The sequence below is a fragment of the Physeter macrocephalus genome, chromosome 7 (genome assembly GCF_002837175.3).
Source record: "Physeter macrocephalus isolate SW-GA chromosome 7, ASM283717v5, whole genome shotgun sequence".
In the NCBI taxonomy this organism is placed as follows: domain Eukaryota; kingdom Metazoa; phylum Chordata; class Mammalia; order Artiodactyla; family Physeteridae; genus Physeter; species Physeter macrocephalus.
In genome coordinates this window covers 91,212,739-91,230,845 of record NC_041220.1, presented here as the reverse complement: position 1 = coordinate 91,230,845, position 18,107 = coordinate 91,212,739, and the positions used below count along the sequence as shown (strand labels likewise).

Genomic DNA, 18,107 nt, shown 5'->3' with positions numbered 1-18,107 from the left:
CCAACAGTGCAAGAGGGTTCCCTTTTCTCCACACCCTCTCCAGCATTTATTGTTTGTAGATTTTTTGATGATGGCCATTCTGACCGGTGTGTGGTGATACCTCATTGTAGTTTTGATTTGCATTTCTCTAATGATTAGTGATGTTGAGCATCCTTTCATGTGTTTGTTGCAAATCTGTATATCTTCTTTGGAGAAATGTCTGTTTAGGTCTTCTCCCCGTTTTTGGATTGGATTTTTTGTTTTTTTGATATTGAGCTGCATGAGCTGCTTGTATATTTTGGAGATTAATCCTTTGTCATTTGCTTCATTTGCAAATATTTTCTCCCATTCTGAGGGTTGTCTTTTCATCTTGTTTATGGTTTCTTTTGCTGTGCCAAAGCTTTTAAGTTTCATTAGGTCCCATCTGTTTGTTTTTATTTCCGTTTCTGTAGGAGGTGGGTCGGGTTTATCTCTGGGCTTTCTATCTTGTTCCATTGATCTATATTTGTTTTTGTACAAGTACCATACTGTCTTGATTACCATAGCTTTGTAGTATAGTTTGAAGTCAGGGAGCCTGGTTCCTCCAGCTCTGTTTTTCTTTCTCAAGATTCCTTTGGCTATTAGGGGTCTTTGTGTTTCCATACAAATTGTGAAATTTTTTGCTCTAGTTCTGTGAAAAATGCCACTGGTAGTTTGACAGGGATTGCATTGAATCTGGATTGCTTTGGGTAGTATAGTCATTTTCACAATGTTAATTCTTCCAATCCAAGAACATGGTATACCTCTCCATCTGTTTGTATCATCTTTAATTTCTTTCATCAGTGTGTTATAGTTTTCTTCATACAGGTCTTTTGTCTCTTTAGATAGGTTTATTCCTAGGTATTTTATTTTTTTTGTTGCAATGGTAAATGGGAGTGTTTCCTTAATTTCTCTTTCGGATTTTTCATGTTTAATGTACAGGAATACAAGAGATTTCTGTGCATTAATTTTGTTTCCTACTACTTTACCATGTTCATTGAGTAGCTCTGGTAGTTTTCTGGTAGCATCTTTAGGATTCTGTATGTATAGTATCATGTCATTTGCAATCAATGACAGTGTTACTTCTTCTTTTCTGATTTGGATTCCTTTTATTTCTTTTTCTTCTCTGATTGCTGTGGCTAAAACTTCCAAAACTATGTGGAATAAATGTAGTGAGAGTGGGCAACCTTGTCTTGTTCCTGATCTTAGTGGAAATGGTTTCAGTTTTTCACCATTGAGAATGATGTTGGCTGTGGGATTATCATATATGGCCTTTATTATGTTGAGGTAAGTTCCTTCTATGCCTACATTCTGGAGAGTTTTTATCATAAATGGGTGTTGAATTTTTTCAAAAGCTCTTTCTGCATCTATTGAGATGATCATATGGTTTTTATCCTTCATTTTGTTAACATGGTGTATCACATTGATTGATTTGAGTAAATTGAAGAATCCTTGCATTCCTGGGAAAAACCCCACTTCATCATGGTGTATGATCCTTTTAATGTGCTGCTGGATTCTTTTGCTAGTATTTTGTTGAGGATTTTTACATCTATGTCCATCAGTGTTATTGGCCTGTAGTTTTCTTTTTTTGTAACATCTTTGTCTGGTTTTGGTAACAGAGTGATGGTGGTCTCATAGAATGAGTTTGGGAGTGTTCCTCCCTCTGCTATATTTTGGAAGAGTTTGAGAAGGATAGGCATTAGCTCTTCTCTAAATGTTTGGTAGAATTCAACAGTGAATCCATCTGATCCTGGGCTTTTGCTTGTTGGAAGATTTTTAATCACAGTTTCTATTCCAGTGTTTGTGATTTGTCTGTTTATATTTTCTATTTCTTGCTGGTTCAGTCTCAGAAGGTTGTGCTTTTCTAAGAATTTGTCCATTTCTTCCAGGTTGTCCATTTTATTGACATGTAGTTGCTTTTAGTAATCTCTCGTGATCCTTTTTATTTCTGCAGTGTCAGTTGTTACTTCTCATCTTTCATTTCTAATTCTGTTGATTTGAGTCTTCTCCCTTTTTTTCTTGATGAGTCTGGCTAATGGTTTATCAATTATGTTTATCTTCTCAAAGAACCAGCTTTTAGTTTTTGATCTTTGCCATTGTTTCCTTCATTTCTTTTTTTCTAAGAATTTGTCCATTTCTTCCAGGTTGTCCATTTTATTGACATGTAGTTGCTTTTAGTAATCTCTCGTGATCCTTTTTATTTGATCTTCCCGGACTGGGGCACGAACCCGTGTTGCCTGCATCGGCAGGTGGACTCTCAACCACTGCGCCACCAGGGAAGCCCCCTTCATTTCTTTTTCATTGATTTCTGATTGATCTTTATGATTTCTTTCCTTCTGCTAACTTTGGGGTTTTTTCTTTCTTCTTTCTCTGATTGCTTTAGGTGTAAGGTTAGGTTGTTTATTTGAGATGTTTCTTGTTTCTTGAGATAGGATCGTATTGCTATAAACTTCCATCTTAGAACAGTTTTTGCTGCATCCCATGGGTTTTGGGTCGTCGTGTTTTCATTGTCATTTGTTTCTAGATATGTTTTATTTCCTCTTTGATTTCTTCAGGGATCTCTTGACTATTTAATAGCTTATTGTTTAGCCTCCATGTGTTTGTATTTTTTACAGTGTTTTCCCTGTAATTGATATCTAGTCTCATAGCGTTGTGGTTGGAAAAGATTGTAGTTGATTTCTAATCTCATAGTGTTGTGGTTAGAAAAAATGCTTGATATGATTTAAATTTTCTTAAACTTACTGAGGCTTGTTTTGTGACCTAATAAGTAATCTATCCTGGAGAATATTTCATGTGCACTTGAAAAAAATGTGTATTCTGTTGCTTTTGAATAGAGTGCTCTATAAATATTGATTAAGTCCATCTATCCTAATGTGTTATTTAAGGCCTGTGTTTCCTTCTTGATTTCCTGTCTGGATGATCTGTCCATTGATGTAAGTGGGGTGTTAAAATCCCCTTCTATTATTGTGTGACTGTCAATTTCTCCTTTTATGTCTGTTAATATTTTCTGATATATTGTGGTGCTCCTCTGTTGGATGCATATATATTTACAATTGCTATATCTTCTTCTTCAATTGATTCCTTGATCATTATGTAGTGTCCTTCTTTGTCTCTTGTCACAGTCTTTATTTTAAAGTCTATTTTGTCTGATATAAGTATTGCTAATCCATCTTTCTTTTGATTTTCATTTGTGTGAAATATCTTTTTCCATCCTCTCATGTTCAGTCTGTATGTGTCCCTAGATCTGAAATGAGTCTCTTGTAGGCAGCATATATATGGGTCTTGCTTTTTTATCCATTCAGTCAGTCTGTGTCTTTTGGTTGGAGCATTTAATCCATTTATATTTAAAGTAATTATTAATATGTATATTTCTGTTACCATTTTTTTGATAGTTTGATTAATATGTGTCTTGGCGTGTTTCTCCTTGTATTTATCATGTATGGGTCTCTGCGCTTCCTGGACTTGACTGACTATTTCCTTTCCCATATTAGGGACGTTTTCAACTATAATCTCTTCAAATGTTTTCTCAGTCCCTTTCTTTTTATTTTCTTCTTCTGGGAACCCTATAATTCGAATGTTGGTGCATTTAATGTTGTCCCAGAGGTCTCTGCGACTGTCCTCATTTCTTTTCATTCTTTTTTCTTTACTGTGCTCTGCGGTAGTTATTTCCACTATTTTATCTTCCAGGTCACTTATCCGTTCTTTTGCCTCAGTTATTCTGCTATTGATTTCTTCTAGAGAATTTTTAATTTCATTTATTGTGTTGTTCATCATTGTTTGTTTGCTCTTTAGTTCTTCTAGGTCCTTGTTAAACATTTCTTTTATTTTCTCCATTCTATTTCCCAGGTTTTGGATCATCTTTACTATCATTACTCTGAATTCTTTTTCAGGTGGACTGCCTATTTCCTCTTCATTTGTTTGGTCTGGTGGGTTTTTACCTTGCTCCTTCATCTGCTGTTTGTTTCTCTGTCTTCTCATTTTGCTTAACTTACTGTGTTTGGGGTCTCCTTTTTGAAGACTGCTGGTTCATAGTTCCTGTTGTTTTTGGTGTCTGCCCCCAGTGGGTAAGGTTACTTCAGTGGGTTGTGTAGGCTTCCTGGTGGAGGGGACTGGTGCTTGTGTTCTGGTGGATGAGGCTGGATCTTGTCTTTCTGGTGGGCAGGAATGCATCTAGTGATGTGTTTTGAGGTATCTGTGAACTTAGTATGATTTTAGGCAGCCTCTCTGCTTATGGGCTGGTTGTGTTCCTGTCTTGCTAGTTGTTTAACATGGGGTGTCCAGCACTGATGCTTGGTGGTCGTTGAGTGGAGCTGGGTCTTAGCGTTGAGACAGAGATCTCTGGGAGAGCTCTCGCCGATTGATATTACGTGAGGCTGGGAGGTCTCTGGTGGTCCAGTGTCCTGAACTCGGCTCTCCCACCTCAGAGGCTCAGGCCTGACACCTGGCCTGAGCACCAAGACCGTGTCAGCCACACGACCATGTATGTGGGGAGTTTCTTGCCTTTTGGGAAGTCTGAGGTCTTCTGCCAGCGTTAGGTGTTCTCTAGGAGTTCTTCCATATGTAGGTGTATTTTTGATGTATTTGTGGGGAGTAAGGTGATTTCCACATCTTACTCCTCTGCCATCTTGAAGGTCCTCCCAGATCCTCAGTAATTTTTAAGAGTGAGGGTCCTGAGACTTAAAAGTTTGAGAATCAGTGGTTTAGTGGAATGAGTGAAGTAGAGTGGTAGGTTAGGAAGTTACTACAGTAGAGGACAAGTTGGACTGGACTTTGCTCAGACAAGGATGGCCAGGGTGGTAAGGAGAATCTGTCATATGAAGAGATCTTGGAGAACCCAGAAATGTATGTAACCTTGAGAAGCTTTCAAGGAAGACACAGTAGTTAAATTCGAATATTTGAAGATCTCTCACAGAAAAGTGATTCAGCATATTTTCTGTGACCTTGGGGTGGGTGGGTGGGGCACACATGGTGGTGGCAGATGTTAAGGGGAATCAATTTTAGTTCATAATAAAGGATTTTCTAACAGAATAGTTCAAAGATAGAATTGACTAAAGGTGGAGAAAGCTAGCTTAGAGTTTCTTAGTGAGAGTTGCTAAGCTAGAAAATCCCTTGGAGAGGAGAGTCAGTCATTAAATGGTTAGTCGACCTAGAAGAACTCTATAGTCCCTTCTAACCCTGAAATTCTGTGATTCTTCGGGCACAGAAAGATGAAGCCCAGGATTGGCACAGTGGCATCATGAGAAGTGGAGAGGATGGGGCATCTTTAGAGAGAATCAGAGGGATTTTGGAACCCTTTTTGTGGACCTTCCTCTGCCTTGGTTTGTGCTTCATGAGTATTTACCTCAATTTATCTCCTCGCTTTATTGACCACACCACGACTTCAGCCACTTAGCTTCTCCAGTTTCCTTTACGCACCAAGTTTAGAAATTTAAGATTGCCAGTGAGCAATGCTTTGGATTAAGCCTGTTCTGGTGGAAGTAGAACAAAACTGGATATGTGTGTGTGCACGTGTGCAAATGTGTGTGTGCTGGTGGGGTTGGGGTTGGAGTGGAGATGGCCAGGTGTTTTTAGAATGCAGAATGGTGGAGGATGTCAGAAATATCAACATAAATTTGGTAAATTGTATGCAGGGCCATGGCTAAGAATGTACTGTATACTCTCTTGCTAATTAGATTTTGAACATATTTTTTACCAGCTCTTTTAGTGAGCTAGAGGCATTTTGTTTAAAAGAAGGCTTAACTTTTGTTATAGACATTTTAAAAACCTCTACCTCCAGTCAATCCTTCCCTGCCAACCTTCTACATTTAGTCCACTGCCATCTGGGCACATCTTATAACACAATTTTAACTTATATTGGACTTCCCAGCCTAAAAATAACTTTGACAAATTTTCTGATTGAGTCTCCTGATAACCTAGCTCAGGTATTATATTCCTCATTAAATAAAGAAGAAAATTGAGACAGAGAGGTTAACTGACTGGACCAAGGTAACAAATAAGGCCGAGAGATGTTTGCAGGTCCTCTGATGCCAAATCTCACTCTCATTTAGTCCAAAGTGGTTTTAGAACTATGCTCTGTTATATCCAAGGATTCTGAAAACACTCTATTCACTTAAAAATACTTAATTTAATCATTATATTAAGAAACAACACTCTTTCAAATGCATTGTTATATCAAGTACTCCATAATCCACTATTGTGATTTCACATTAACTTGTTTCTGCATAGATCCTAAGAGGAAGAAAAACCAAAACCCTGTTTCTTTCATCTCTTCATATGTTTGTTTGGACACTTAGAAATGTGTCATTGGTGAGGAAGGATGTAAATCTGCACTGGTCTTTCCAAATATTTGGGCTTGCACATGTCCACTCATGGTACATTGTACAAGTGAGGTAGTACTGCAGGGGGTATACAGTGACAGGCATGGGCCAGGCCGAGTGAAGGTGCATCTGCTCAACATGAGCCCCCATCCCAGTGCACTGCTGAGATATGGGACAACATCTGATGTGAGAACATGTCATGTGGTAGTAATACTGTGGGATGCATAGTTTCAGCTGTTCTAAGTATCAGAAGCCCTTTTCTGATTTTTGTATTTGTGGTAAATACTTTTAGTGATTTGTCTTCAAAATAAAAAATTCCAACTGCGTACTTCTCTTTTGATTTCCTGCAGCAGTTTGGGAGTGTGCTGAGATTGCCAGGAGGGCTGTTAACAATGTAAACACCTATCTCTGTGAATCAGGATCTTTTTTTTTTATTGCGCAAATAGAACAAAATACAAAAATAAATTAGGTATTGAGACCATAGCAGAATAAAGCTGTACCTTTTTAATGTTAATCATATCTTAGTCAACGAGAAAAGACTCATTGTTTTCATTGTCTAGTAATATCACTTTCAATGTGTTTTATATAATTGGGTTCCAATAGGGTTCAGATTTCATTTGAAAAAAAGGATTATGCTGCTAAAACATGTTTGAGAATTGCTGTGCCTTATCACGTTGTCCTCCTGTCACTGTCCTGCTTCTGATTCTCAAATTTCTCAAGATTCTTATAGTTAGCTTAGATGATTAATGAATTTTGATTTGCCTTTTATATCAAAAAGTATATCTAGGAGGACTTGCCTGGTGGCACAGTGGTTAAGAATCCTCCTGCCAATACAGGGGACACGGGTTTGAGCCCTGGTCTGGGAAGATCCCACATGCCACGGAGCAACTAAGCCTGTGCGCCACAACTATTGAGCCTGCGCTCTAGAGCCCGTGGGCCACAACTACTGAGCCTGCATGCTGCAACTACTGAAGCCCGTGTCCCTAGAGCCCTTGCTCTGCAACAGGAGAAGCCACTGCAATGAGAAGCCCGCGCACCGCAACAAAGAGTAGCCCCTGCTCGCCACAACTAGAGAAAGCCCGCACGCAGCAACGAAGACCCAACGCAGCCAATAAATAAATAAATAAATAAATTTATATTTAAAAAAAGTATATCTAGGAGATCTAGCAACTTGAAGTATTGAAAATGCTTAGGAGGAATAATCATTTTTTTCTCTTGAAATTCTTTAAATTTTGCTGCTTCTGAGTCATTTCCAAATACAGACTTAGTAAAAAGAAAACCTATTTCCTTTTGCCTTGATACTCTTGAATAATAAGAAGGGTTTTGCAGCTTTTAAAATCCTAGGAATTACAGACTGGAAACCAGTCTCTTCAGTTAAACATAAGTTTTATAAAGTTCCTTGTTTATTTGAGGGGAAATTAGTTGAAAAGGATAGAACATGGTTTGGTCAATATAATTTTGTCAAGCAACAGTTAATGCCAAGTAACACTTGGGATGCAGAAATGAAGACATGGTCTTGCCTTTGAATTTAAGAGTTAAAAAGAGAAATAGGTGAGCTGAAAATTACAGTGTAATTGGGTAAGTGCTCTCACAGAGGAATAGCATGTACTATCTTTGCAGGTAGCAGGTGGGGTAGTTGGGAAAGGAGGTGATATTTGAGGCATGTCTGGAAGTGGAAGCTAGTAGGTATTTGCCAGGGTGTTGAGGGAGCTCTTATATCTGAGGAAACAATATGAACAAAAGCCTGGAACCCTAAAGTATTTGACATTTGGGGTATCAGTGATTATAGCTCACTGTGGCTAGAGTATAGGGTGTCAGGGAGGAGGTGTGAGAAAAGAGAGGATGTTGTTGGCTTGGTGGAGCAGCTGATGAATTTGGAGAGATAAGTCGGTCTACATTGTGAAGGTCCCAGTGTGTCCTGTTGAAAAGTTTAGATTTCTTATATATGCTGTGGAGATCCACAGCCGAGAAAGACTTACGTTTTAGGAAGAAAATGCTGGAATATGGATTGGAAAGGGATAAATTGGTTCATTTATTCAATAAACATTTATTGAGCATCTACTATGTGAAAATAACTATTCTAGGCACTTAGGATACAAAGGAGAACAGCAAAAAAAGATATCTGCCCTGGTCGAGCTTACCACTTCTAGTATAGGGAGATAGTATACCAATAAACATAGTAAATAAATCATACAGTATATTAAGAGGCATAAATGCTAAGAAAGAAGAAAAAGTAGAGTAAGGTGGTGTGAAAATGCCAGGTGGGGGGTAGTTGCAATTTAAATAAGGTGGCAGCACTACTATATATAAAATAGATAACTAATAAGGACGTACTGTATGGCACAGGGAACTCTACTCAATACTCTGAAATGGCCTATGTGGGAAAAGAATCTAAAAAAGAGTGGAGATATGTATATGTATAACTGATTCACTTTGTTGTACACCTGAAACTAACACAACATTGTAAATCAACTGTACTCCAATTTTTTAAAAAAAGAAGAAAGTACACATACCAGATGGGGAGCTGGCCATGTTTCTTCCTCCTTGACCTATAAACAGAAAAATCAGGTTGCCTTAATAAAGTGGGACTTTAGAATGGAGAGAAGGAATATATTGGGGGGGTGTATTTTTCTTTTTTCTTTTTTTGCCCTGTTTGTTGTAAAGTAAAACACAAACAGAAGCTACACAAAACAAATCTATAATATAATGAATTATTATAAGATGAACGACCTTAAACAAGCACCCTGGTAAAAAAATGAAACGTTGCCAGCCACACCAGAAACCTCTCCATTTGTCACACCCCAATCACAAGTCCCTCCCTCCCAGAGGACCTGATTTTTATGGTAATCAGTTTCCTGCATTTCTTGATAGTTTCATTAACCAAATGTATATCCCTGGATGCTCTGAGTCTTGCCAACTAAAAAAAGATTCTTTGATATACCTTTTAAGTCTTTTAAAACCTACAGGTTTTCTCTCCTTCCTTTTTTTTCCCCCTTACAATTGATCAGCTGAAGAACTGGGCTGTTTGACCTTTAGGATTTCTCACAACCTGGATTTTTCTGATTACACACTCATGGTGCAGCTTGTATGACTTGTAAGTTGACAGTTGGACCCAGAGGCTTTGATCAGGCTCAGGTGCCATCTCAGTGACCACGACTATTGGCACTGGAGTCTTCTTTCATTGAGAAGCACATAATTGCTGGTTGTCTTTTTGCAAAGTTAATAGCTGTTTATGCTCAATGCCTAGAATTGATTAGGGATTGCAAAACGGTGATATTCTAATTATATCATCTGTTTTAGTTATTAGCTGGAATGTTTTTATAAAGAGACATTTCCCCTTAACTATTATTTGGTTACCAAGTGGTACAGTTCCTGTAGGAAAGGCAGGCTAGATAAATGCCTTTTCATTTATTTATCAGTTTTCAAGGTAATAAGTTTGTTCCCTGTCATCCTCAATTTTCATTACTTTATCAAGTTTTCCTCCTCAGAAAGGGAGAAAGGGAGCCCTGGCTGGCCAGTTTCAAGAATTCATAGGTGCTAGGCTGTGCCAGTGTCTTCAGACCTCATCTGCTATATTGGATTAGACAAAACCCCTCCCATTGTCAGCTCCTGTTCTAAAATTAGCTCATCATATGTTCCAGTGAATACTTGCTGGCTATTTTGGGGTTCTCCTCTTTTCATATCTATCAGATACCCTTCTGCTTTTTCCGGTGTAGATGCTAATACCATACAGGTCATGTGGCTGTTGGTTTGTCCACAACTGCTTATATTTTAGGTTTGTGAGGAATATCTTAGCACCAAGTTTGGTTGTAAATGTTTTCCATGGAATTTTGGTTTTGCTCTCTAGTTGCTTGGTCTGTTTTTATGTGGAGATCAGGAGGATTAAAAAAAAAAACCTCACTGCTACCAATGCCATCTTCCCAGAAAGGGGTTGAATCGTAGAAGAATTAGAGTAGAATTGAGAATAACTAAGGTTTCTGAGTTGGAAGATTTGGTGAATGGTAATTTCATGGATGAGGATTAAAAATAGAAGAGGAGAAAGGTATTAAGTGGAAGATAAGATCAGTTTTTGATTTCTTAGATTTAAAATGCTTATGAGATACCCTAATAGAAATGCCTTCTTAAAAAATGTGCTTCTAGAATTTGATAGAGAGAGCTAGGTGATGAAAGATGAACACTTCGAAGGTAACTGAAGCCATTATAAGTTGGAGAAATTAGTATTTTTGGTAAAAATTACAGTGTGAAAAACCAGTAGAATAGAAATCATGCAATTGAAGATGAAAGAGACACTAATAAGCATTTGTGAGTGAGTAGTTTTATGTATTTTCCATAAATATGTGCAGCAAATGCAGGTTTACAGAGCAGTGATCCAAAGATGACACTGTTCAAAACTCCAGTTATATGGATGCAACAGTGTTTGGTTATTAGGTGAATGTAGGTGCTATATATGCTAAGTATAATATTAAGAGAATGAATTTATAAAATCTGAGTATTTTTCCTATTAGAAAAATAGATGTTAAATGTTCATAAAAATAAAATGCTTAGGTGAAGATGTTAACTATTCATAAGCTGCAAGATTTAATATTTTAAGTAGGCTATAGTATATTATCACAGGTCCTCTATTTCAAGAGTGGGTGAAAAAGTCTTCTCTCTTATGAGCTATTCCAGATACTCAGATGCTCTGACCTCAAAGGGGATTTTTTAAATAGTGTGCACATTTGGACATTCCTTTTTAAAACTTTCATTAGCATTAAATAGCATCCCAATGACTTACTTTTGACCTCTGTCTTTTCCTTTCTTCTTTTTCTTCTTCTTCCTAAAATTAGGCCAGTCTTCAGAGACCTGAGATTAAACTTGAATCACTAAAAGAAGATATTAAGGAATTCTTTAAAATATCAGGTTTGTAAGTTGCTTTTTTTTCCTTCTCTGATTCTTTAAGGCAAAATAAGGAAATACTTTATTTTGAGGGAATACTGTATCCACAGCCAATTACTCATCCAAAATTGTGAAACAGTGGCTGGATAGGTTTCTATCTGGGGAGAATTAGAACTTTCAGATATTTCTGCAGAAACGCTGCAAAAATTCAGGAACACTGTGGGAATGACTGCTTTACATTAATCAGTTTTAAATACTGTTTACCTTCCTGGTCAAAATACATCCTGAATGTATTAAGAATCTCCCTAGTTAAGTAACTTGTCTTTTACCTTTCATTTGTGGCTTTTTTCCTTCTCTGCTTCTTTTCTCTCCTATGTTTCTTTTCTCTCCTCTTTTCTACCCTTTCAAAGAAAACAGAAGAAAATCCCAACTTTTTTTAGAGCAAGCTGTTTAGCAGCCCTTGCACATGGGACCTGAGATATTAAGTGGTTTACTTGCCCATATAAGTTCAAGTAGTTAGCAGCCAAGCGAACTGATCTGACTGATGGTGCCTCATAATAATCTACTTCTCTTGTTTAGGAGTTTAATGACTAGTTAATTGTCACGAATTACTTGTAATCTTTGTCAAGTGCCTGGCTATTTCTTGCCCTTCCCTTGGCACATTTCTCATAGCTCTGGTAGTGCGATAGCCAAAGATTTTGGCATTCATTGAGTACCTTAACAGTGGAAGAAGGAAATATTCATCTCATCTTAAGAAAATGGTGCCATAGTTTTATAATAATAAATCATGTTGATGACTTTGCTACTTAGTGTTAGCCAAGGGATATTGGTAAATATATAAGAAATAATTCCTTAGTATAACACTTTACACAGCAACTGGAAGTTGATAAAGTTCTTTCACAAATGAATGTGATGTTAAAGTTTTTGTGAGATAAATTTAATTATAATGTATGTTTATTTTTAAAACTAATATGTTTGTATATTTTATTCCTTTTTTTTAATAGGTTGGGAGAAGAAACTTCAGAATGCTGTGTATAGTGAACTGAATGTGTGAGTTTTTCCCACCTATTTTGAGATACTCTTATGTTTAGCTGTATTTGCTTTGTAAGTAACGAATATAGTATTGCTATGTGTACTCATTGTTATTATTTCTCAGTATTTATATGGCATTTCAAGTAAGTTAATACTATTAAAAATTACAGTCTTGCCTGAGAATTAATAGGTGGGGTTTTTTTATTGCCAAAATTTTTATACTAATTCATTTATCCAGTGTAATTAGAAAATATGATATTTCTCATTAGTTAATAGTTTGGATAATTTAAGCTTACCAATGTTCTTCTTATTGTTGCCATTTTGGATATTATCCTTCTGTCTTTGTAAACTGATCATTTTAAACACAATTAACTCTTTTTTTAAAAAATTGGTGTCATTATTAAGAACATTAATGTTTTTATTTATCTGGATTTGTTCTCAGAGTCTGCTGAAGTGTACAGAACTATTTGTCATTACAAAAAATATAGATCCCAAATGTTAGCTTTTGTAGTTTATTTAAGGTTCCATTATTCATCAGTTATTTATTTCTAGCACTATACCAGGCACTGGGAATATAGCATAGAACAATGAACACAATTTCTGCCTTCATGGAGTTTATAATCTAACAGAGTTCTTAAGTCTTTTTTTCTTTTTTTTTCCTGCTATCAATATGTCTCTAGCATTCTCTAGTTTCTCACATTCCCATTTCCAATTTGCTTCTTCTAATCTGCTGTTAGCTGGGAAATGAGATAACCCAGTTTACCAGAATTGTCTCTAAAACAAAGAGACTCAGCTGAATGCTTGTGGATTTGTGCTTAAACACACGTTTTTAAAATTAATATTTGCTTCTTTCGTTATTGCTATCTTCTGAGTTGGTTTTTGACCTCTTAAATAACGTCACATATAAAATGCTATCTATTAACTGAAGTTGATTGTGATCATGCCTTTGGTTCTAGTCACCAAAGGAAAAGACATTTATCATGACAAGTAAGGTTTCAAAATTCCCCAAATGTAGTAGAAATACCACGGGTTGATTAGACTAATATGGATATGGTGATTTATCTCTCTGCCTGTTAAAGCTTGTAACTTCAGTGTCTTTGTCTCTGATACGGGCAGAATAAAAACATCTTCTGTGTATAATTCCAAATATTAGATTTTCATCTGAGGAGATATTAGTGATGATTACTATTTTTGTGGCATAATGCATTCCTGAAAATTGTTCTGTGAGACAGAGTGCCTTTTTACTTGCTGGCAAGGACAGTATTTCATTCATTGTCATATCTTTGATATCCTACATAATAGACATTAAATAAATATTTTATTTTGAATATTTTGAATAACTTGTTGAGATATTTGAAGGAGCCCAATAATACTACGTTTTTCCTCACTTGGGTTCTGAACAAATTGAGAAAATAAAATAAAACATAAAGACAAATGGGGGATCAAAATCATACTTTTATTTGTGGTAAAGACTGGGTAGGAGGACATAGCTTAGTGCAAGAGCAAAATAAGCTGTTTAACTGAACTCCAGGCTTAAATAGACTTAACCTTCTAGTTAAATAGCATTGGTGAGTATGTTCAGCTTATTCTTCCAAAATTTAAAAGTTGGAGAAGGCATTAAACCTCTTCTGTGGTGTAATGAGTAAAGCTCTGGAGAGAGGCCAAGAATGTTACAGTGAGGGAGCTCTTTTCATGTGGGAGGCCACATCTGGAGTGAGAAGAAGTGTTTCCTAACGTAAGTCAGAAGAATAAAGTGGACTTAGCATATTCTGTTGCATTTTTCATTGGCAAAAACCATGATGGATAAGTAAAGAAAGCAAAAGTGAAGTAGAAATATTTATTGTTAAGTAATTGGAACTGAAAAAAAAATCCATACTCTCATTACTGATAGAAGTGTGGACATGTGAGCTATACAGGTCATACATGGAATTTGCTCATGTCATTTTACTTATTTTAGTAATCATTCCAAATATTTTAGTCAGATTTTTATTTAACAAATATAGCAGAAAAATTTCTGTATTCTGTTATTACATGAACCTTGTAACTCTAGCCCAGGTTAGTTCTTTCCACTTCAAAACTGCCTACTTTGTTTAACTATTATTGTGTTAATAACTACTTAATATTATGTTGATGACAAGTTACATTGATTGAATGCTTATTTTATGTCCAGCACTGTGGTAAGCACTTTATAGGTATTACCTTGTATTAGGTAGTCTTTATAACCACCCTATGAAGTAGAATTTATAATTATCATCATTTTACAGAAGAGAGAAATGAGTCTTAGACCACTTAAGTAACTTGCTGAAGATCATATAGCTAGTAAATGGCAGTGCTAGGGTTTCACCTCTAGCTGTCTGATTCTAAAGCCATACATTTTACTACATCTCACATATACAGTAAATCCCCTACATATGAACCTTCAGGTTGAGAACTTTCAAAGATGCGAACGTGCCTTCACATGTCCAATCACGTAAGTTAGTTCACGTGTCTGGCATACATTGTCACATGCATGCACCCTCTACAAGTGGTTGTGCTTTTGTGAACTTTACTGTACAGTACTGTATAGAGTACAGTAGTACAGTATCTTTATTTCAAGCTAGATCTGCAAAAGGACAACTTCATTGAACTCCTTTCTGTGCAACAAGAGGAGCTTTCTAATGAAGACCTGATGGAATTGGAGGCCCAGGGAGAGGAGGAAGAGAGACAAGAGGAAGAAGAAATAACTGAAAAGCCCAAGAGATTCACAACATAGGAAACGGCAAGAGGATTTTCTTTATCTGAGGAGGCACTGTTAGTTTTTGAGGCACAGGACCTGAACGTAGAATGGTACACGAAGGTTGCAGCAGCCGTTCAGAATGCAATCCAGTGCTCCCTTGTCATCTTCGATGAGAAAAAAAGAGCTACTACCCAGACATCACTGGATCGGTTTTTCAAGAGGGTAGATAGAACTGAATCCAGCAAGGAACCAGAACCTGTGCCGTCAATGTCAGGCGTTCCCCTACATACCCAGTTCCAAGTTGTGAACTTTCAAAGATGCAAACGTGCATCTGATTCCAGCAAGGAACCAGAACCTGTGCCGTCAATGTCAGGCGTGAGTGAAATTGCAGCTTGCCCTCCGTCTCCTATTGCTGAGATTCTTCAGCTCTACCATCCCCCACCTCCTCTCCCTCCTCCAGTCAGTAGCTCTTCTTGCCTGTTCACTTGATGCTAGACCCTGTATGCCAGCTGTTGTACTGTAGTACTGTACTTTTCAAGGTGCTGTACTGTTAAGATTAAAAATGTTTTCTTTATTTTTTGTGTTTGTTTTTTATGTATTATTTGTATGAAATGTATTATCAATCTATTACAGTTTGGAACTATATAGCTGATTGTATTAGTTGGGTAGCTAGGCTAACTTTGTTGTTCTTATGAACAAATTGGACTTACGATCGCACTCTCGGAACGGAACTCGTTCATATGTAGGGGACTTACTGTATTTACATCTTGTTTCTTAACTAGATTAAAAGTGTTCTGGGGCGGAGCCTGTGCCCCACAACGGGAGAGGCCACAGCAGTGAGAGGCCCGTGTACCGCAAAAAAAAAAAAAAAAAAAGTGTTCTGAAACAAGAATTATGTCTTACATTTCTTTGAGTATCTCCTATAGCATCAAATAAATGATTTTGAGTCAGCAAGTAGTTACTGAGCCACCCACCAATGCTGGCACAAAATATTTGTTGAATTGAGGAAACTTAGTGTAACTGTTAATCCTAAACTTACTGTAAAGATTTAAGAAAGTCATTACATTGAAAATGTACCGATTTCTTTCTGTGTCCTATTCTTTACTGTATTTTGTGTAGAGCAGTTTATAAAGAAATAGAAGACCTATTGTTTTCCCTTAAGGAATATAAATTAAAGAAATATATAAACCTTTTTAAACCTTCTATATATGTATATATTATAAAAAAACATGTACTGTAGTCTACTGCTGTAGTAGATATATGCAAGTGTCTACCATACCTTGGAGTGGTATAAATGCTGAACTACAGTGGGTCCAAAATGGAAAGATTTTAGATAATGAGTACATTACACTAGACCACAAGATTGGGTAAGTCTTTATAGACATTCACGGTGTTCTCTGGAAGAGTCCTCAGGTGGTAGTCTTGGGCACCTCCAAAGTGTCCTAATCATAGCTCTTCTTTGCCCTCTTAGTTGTTTGTTTGTTTTTTATCTTTATTGGAGTGTAATTGCTTCACAATACTGTGTTAGTTTCTGTTGTACACCAAAGTGAATCAGCCATATGCATACACATGTCCCCATATCCCCTCCCTCTTGAGCCTCCCTCCCATCCTCCCTATCCCACCCATCTAGGTCATTGCAAAGCACCGAGCTGATCTCCCTGTGCTATGCTGCTATGCTGCTATGTTGAAGCTGCTGCTTCCCACTAGCTAACTATTTTACATTAGGTAGTGTATATATGTCGATGCTACTCTCATTTCGCCACAGCTTCCCCCTCCCACCCCGTGTCCTCAAGTCCATTCTCTATGCCTATCTCTTTATTCCTGTCCTGCAACTGTGTTCATCAGTACCATTTTGGTTTTTTTTTAGATTCCATATATATGTGTTAGCACATGGTATTTGTTTTTCTCTTTCTGACTTACTTCACTCTGTATGACAGACTCTAGGTCCATTCTCCTCACTACAAATAACTCAATTTCATTTCTTTTTATGGCTAAGTAATATTCCATTGTATACATGTGCCACATCCTCTCCATCCATCCGTCAGTGGACACAAAGGCTACTTCCATGTCCTGGCTATTGCAAATAGAGCTGCAGTGAACACTGTGTTACATGACTCTTTCCGAACTATGGTTTTCTCAGGGTATATGCCCAATACTGGGATTGCTGGGTCATATGGTAGTTCTGTTTTTAGTTTTTTAAGGAACCTCCATACTGTTTTCCATAGTGGCTGTAACAATTTACATTCCCACCAACAGTGCAAGAGGGTTCCCTTTTCACCACAACCCTTCCAGCATTTATTGTTTCTAAATTTTTTGATGATGGCCATTCTGACCGTTATGAGGTGATACCTCATTGTGCTTTTGATTTGCATTTCTCTAATAATTAATGATGTTGAACATCTTTTCATGTGCCTCTTGGCCATCTGTATGTCTTCCTTGGTGAGTCTAGTTAGGTCTTCCACCCATTTTTTTAATTGGATTGTTTGTTTTTTTGACGTTGAGCTCCATGAGCTGTTTGTATATTTTGGAGATTAATCCTTGGTCGATTGTTTCATTTGCAACTATTTTCTCCCATTCTGAGGGTTGTCTTTTTGTCTTACTTATGGTTTCCTTTGTTGTGCAAAAGCTTTTAAGTTCAATTAAGACCCATTTTTAAATTTCTGTTTCTATTTCTGTTACTCTAGGAGGTGGGTCAGAAAAGATCTTGTTGTGGTTTATGTCAAAGTGTGTTTTTCCTATGTTTTCCTCTAAAAGTTTTATAGTGTCTGGTCTTACATTTAGGTCTTTAATCCATCATGAGTTTATTTTTGTGTATGGTGTTAGATAGTGTTCTAATGTCATTCTTTTACATGTAGCTGTCCAATTTTCCCAGCACCACTTATTGATGTGGCTGTCTTTTCTCCATTGTATGTTCTTGCCTCTTTCTCATAAATTAGGTGACCATATGTGCGTGGGTTTATCTCTGGGCATTCTATCCTGTACCATTGATGTATATTTCTGTTTTTGTTCCAGTACCATACTGTCTTGACTACTGTAGCTTTTTGGTATTGTTTAAAGTCAGGGAGCCTGATTCCTCCAACTCTGTTTTTCTTTCTCAAGATTGCTTTGGCTCTTCGGGCTCTTTTGTGTTTCCATATGAATTGTAAAATTTTTTGCTCTAATTCTGTGAA

General features: G+C 37.0%; 1 protein-coding gene across 4 annotated transcripts in view; it reads left to right on the top strand.

The window, feature by feature from the left end:
• Positions 1–18,107, top strand: part of TBC1D19 (TBC1 domain family member 19) — a 166,912-nt gene that overhangs the window by 20,282 nt on the left and 128,523 nt on the right. For all 4 annotated transcript variants that reach the window (XM_007125144.3, XM_007125146.4, XM_028492081.2 and 1 more), the window contains exons 2-3: positions 11,141–11,213; positions 12,194–12,239. In XM_007125144.3, coding sequence (XP_007125206.1) covers positions 11,141–11,213; positions 12,194–12,239 — 119 coding nt within the window. The remainder of the gene's footprint in view (positions 1–11,140; positions 11,214–12,193; positions 12,240–18,107) is intronic.